Source organism: Gekko japonicus, unplaced genomic scaffold (genome assembly GCF_001447785.1).
Source record: "Gekko japonicus isolate JY-2015 unplaced genomic scaffold, Gekko_japonicus_V1.1 scaffold13, whole genome shotgun sequence".
Taxonomy (NCBI): Eukaryota; Metazoa; Chordata; class Lepidosauria; order Squamata; family Gekkonidae; genus Gekko; species Gekko japonicus.
In genome coordinates, this window is record NW_015172553.1 from 572,591 (window position 1) to 576,673 (window position 4,083).

General features: G+C 48.9%; 1 protein-coding gene across 1 annotated transcript in view; it reads right to left on the reverse strand.

The window, feature by feature from the left end:
- The window catches only part of PROM2 (prominin 2), a 67,275-nt gene that overhangs the window by 48,506 nt on the left and 14,686 nt on the right, over positions 1-4,083 (reverse strand). The window contains exon 4 of the mRNA XM_015421099.1: positions 2,558-2,678. Within this exon, the coding sequence (XP_015276585.1) occupies positions 2,558-2,678 (121 nt within the window). The remainder of the gene's footprint in view (positions 1-2,557; positions 2,679-4,083) is intronic.

Genomic DNA, 4,083 nt, shown 5'->3' on the forward strand with positions numbered 1-4,083 from the left:
GGGGAGAGGCAGGGAGGAAGCAACTTACCCTCCCTCTTCTCCTGCCTCCTCCTGGCTGAATGAGGGCCGGAAGCGGGGGGCGGGGCTTCGTCATGTGCCCTGCCCCCCGTACCTCACCCGGGGGAACTGCGATCCCCCGCGATCCCCCCCGAAATGATCTCTGATTATATCCTCCTAGGGTTGCCAGGTGTCCCCCCTACCCGGCCACTGGCGGGAGATAGGGGGCATAGGGTTCCCAGATCCAGGTTGGGAAACTCCTGGAGATTTCAGGGTGGAGTCTGGGGGGGACAGGGGCCTCAGTGGGGTACAATGCCATAGAGTCCACCCTTCAAAACATCCATTTTCTTCAGGGGAACTGACCTCTGTAGTCTGGAGATGAGCTCTAATTCTGGGAGATCCCCAGGTCCCACCTGGAGGCTGGCATCCCTAGACCAATACCTGCCTCCTGGGCTGTTAAATAGCTTCTTGGCCTTCCCCCTGCTATGCATTTACAAAGGGTACGTGTCATCTCCAGTTGCAGGAGATGTTCATGCTGCTTTCAGAGTGCCCTGGATTTGTGTCTCCAAGGACACCCGCCTGCCAGCTTACATTAGCATACAAGTGAGAAGCTCTCTTACACCGGCTGCTAGATGTGGTGGTGGCCAGGAAACATGCTCAGCTTCTGCTAAGGGAATCTTGTTCTTCCACTCACTTGGAGCAGGAGGGGGAGAGAGAAGAGAAAAGGGAGAGGCTAAATTTGAGTTACTTATTTTGAACTGTGGCCTTGTGTAAAAAAGTCTTTCTCCGCCACATGGGATTCACATTCCACTAAAATTTATCAAACTTCCAGGGAACAGCCTAGTAGTGTATTCAATCACAGGCAGTCCCAAATTTTAATAGAGAAATGAAGGTTGGAACCAGGCCTACAGCAAGTCTTGAACTTGAAAGTCTGGAACACTGAAAGTGACTGACTAGCAGGGGCAGAACTCATGGACTGACACCTTGGCCATAGAGTTTCGGCCAGTTCCTTGAGAGGTGTGATGTCAGTTCTAGGTTTTCCTGGAAGTAATGTCACGCTGGTGGCCAATGGCTATTTTAAATTTTTTAATTTTTTCTCCTGGTGTTACTGTGAGTGGAAGCAGGAAATGCCAGCTGGGGATTCCCTGCCCCCACCAGGAGGCTGACAACCTTACTAAGTGACCCAGCACAGCACTCATAGATAAGGATCTCAAAGAAGGGTGCAATTGTACGCATACACTCCCAGAGCCCAGCAATATGTAAACACATACACCCCACCTATCATAATGGCAGCAACTTGCTAGTGCATACAGAAACATAAGTCTTAGGGAATAATTTATGCATCACAAAGGCTCATTCTTCTGGCCATGTTTCCATGGACTCTTGTTAGTAAACAGAAGCCTTTCCTTGTAATTCTGACCTAGCAGTTCTCATAGGGCCAAAACAGATGTCTTTTTGTAGAAAAAGCTCAGCAGGGACTCATTAGCATATTAGGCCACACCCCTGACAGCACAGCTCATTAGCACATTAGGCCACACCCCCATGTTACCAGAAGTGTGATTATCCAGCCATACCCACCTTTTGCTTGTTATTCTGTTTACCTTGTTTGTTGTCAAAACCCAGGGCATTTTTGTAGCAGGAACTCCTTTGCATGTTAGGCCACACACCCCTAATGTAGCCAATCCTAATGAGTTTCTGCTGTTGGGTGTGGCCTATTATGCTAATGAGTTCCTGCTGGGCGTGGGCAACTTGGGAGCCAGCCGGAACTCCGTTCCTGTGCGTTCCTGCCCAAAAATAGCCCTGCCTCTGACACTAGACAGTTGTGATGTTGGAGAACTAACATTCCCAAACATGCAGGGTCCCTGTTCAGCTTGGGAATGCAGCACAGGAGAGCAAGGGGCCATCCTTCCCGTATAGGGCTACCAGCTGATATCTGGTAACTAACAGGAGATGGGAGGAGGGAGATGTGATATCACATCTCTCGGAATCATTGAAAACTCTATGGTATCATAGAGTTTCCAGTGATTCCTAGAATGGCATGATATCACTTCTGCAACACTGGCAATTAAAAAAAATTCACCTGCCACTGCTCCAAGAAAGGGTTGTCAGTGGGAGGTCTCCTACCATAGTGGGAAGAGAAGAAGAAGAAGAAGAGATAGGATTTATACCCTGCCCTTCACTACCCAAAGGTGTCTCAGAGCGGCTTACAAACTCCTTTCCCTTCCCCTCCCCACAACAGACCCCCTGTGAGGTAGGTAGGGCTGAGAGAGCTCTGACAGAAACTGCTCTTTTTCAAGAACAGCTCTTATCAGAACTATGGGTTGCCCAAGGTCATCTAGCAGCTGCAAGTGGAGGAGTGGCGAATCAAACCCAGTTCTCCCAGATTAGAGTCCACGCACTTAACCACTACACTAAACCGGCTATACCAGACATGGCAAACCTACTCCCATGCCATTATCCAGGGCTAAATAGGCCGGGGGGGGGGCATTTGCCCCACTATGGAGTTGTATATGCACTAAGTGCAAGTGTTGGAGGCTGGACAGAAAAAATATCAACTCACACGGGAGATTCCGCTCACATGGTGCCTCAAAGCTTGCAGGGTGTTCACTGTATCTCGGGCTCCAGGCTCCATCTCCTCTTTCACCTTCTGGTTGGCAGCAAAAGCACAGATAACACCAACCCTGCAGGAAACGGGGATATGTACAGAATAAGAAGTGACCTCCTCGAGCTGTCTTAGGGCTGGTTTCACACATGTACATAACATCACTTGATTTTGTTGCAGTTTACAGCATTTCTGCATTTGACTTATGGCAGCTTTACATCAGTTAGCAACAGTTAAAGTCAGCAAACAGTTTTTTTTCCAGGCAGTTTGTCAAACTTTGTTTGCGGAGTAGCTTAGGCCCCAAATGAATCACTTTTCTTTCCACATTTTGTTTGTGTTTTTATATATATTTTATGGGAAAGCCCAGAAGTGCCTATTGCTGTGCTGTTCTCACAGCACAGTAGCTTTCTTTATACTTGATTACTAAATGTGTGACGAATGACAAGTAGCCAAATGTGGGGACTGTGTCCATGCAAAAATGTTATGCTTGGAGTGATCAAAAACACTGTCAGTGTTATTTAATCAGTGCTAGATCATTCACATCATATTACAGTCATCAAGTGATGAACAGGTACGTGACTGTAACCATACCACACAGACCAGTGACACTCTCTCAGTGGCTCAGAAGCCACATGTAGCTTTTTGATATGACACTTATAGGTCTTCTGAGCACCATTCCTCCAGACGGTACCCCCCCCCCCAGGTTTCAGGAAACCAGGCAAAGCAATTGCATGGTAGGGCTTGAGCTGCAACCTCGAATCAGTGCAGGGACTGAAGGACGGGTAAGCGGCAAGCCTCCCTGAGTTGTGAGCCAGAGACAGAAGTAAAGGCCCACCCTGTCCAACAACCCCCCTCCATAGCCACTGTGCTTTCATCCCAGCACTTGGGAGGCTGTCAGGAGCAAAGAAAGATGGCTATAGAGAAGCAGAAGTAAAAGGGTCCCCACGGCAGCCTCCAGGGTTGACAACTCTGGCTAGGAAAATTCCTTGAGATTTAAGAGTGGAATCTGGGGAGGGCAGAGTTTGGGAAGGTCAGCAGGGATGTGATGCTATGGAGTCTGCCCTCCTGAGCAGCTATTTACTCCGGGGGAACTGACCTCTGTAGTTTGGAGATCAAGTGTAATTCCAGGAGAGCTCAAAGTCCCCCTCCCCCAAGGTTGGCAACCTTAGCAGCCACCCAGGAAAAAAGCAAACTGGCCATAGCAGGGTGTTGGTGACTTTATTCCCCTCCTCCACAGCCAGCTTGCTCTCCTTTAGGCACCTTAGCAGTCTCTCTCCACTCTTTTGCCTGAACCGCAGTACCTTGTGCCAAGGAGAGGGTGGGAAGACTGAGAGGGAAGCCCTCCCCCTCACTCCAGATACACAAGGGCTGGCTCAGGTTGGACAGTGACAGGGAAAGACAACTTGTGTGCTCTGGTAATTGGAAAAATTGTACCTACATGCTTAACATTAAGTTATAACCAGGGCTATTTTGGGGCAGGAATG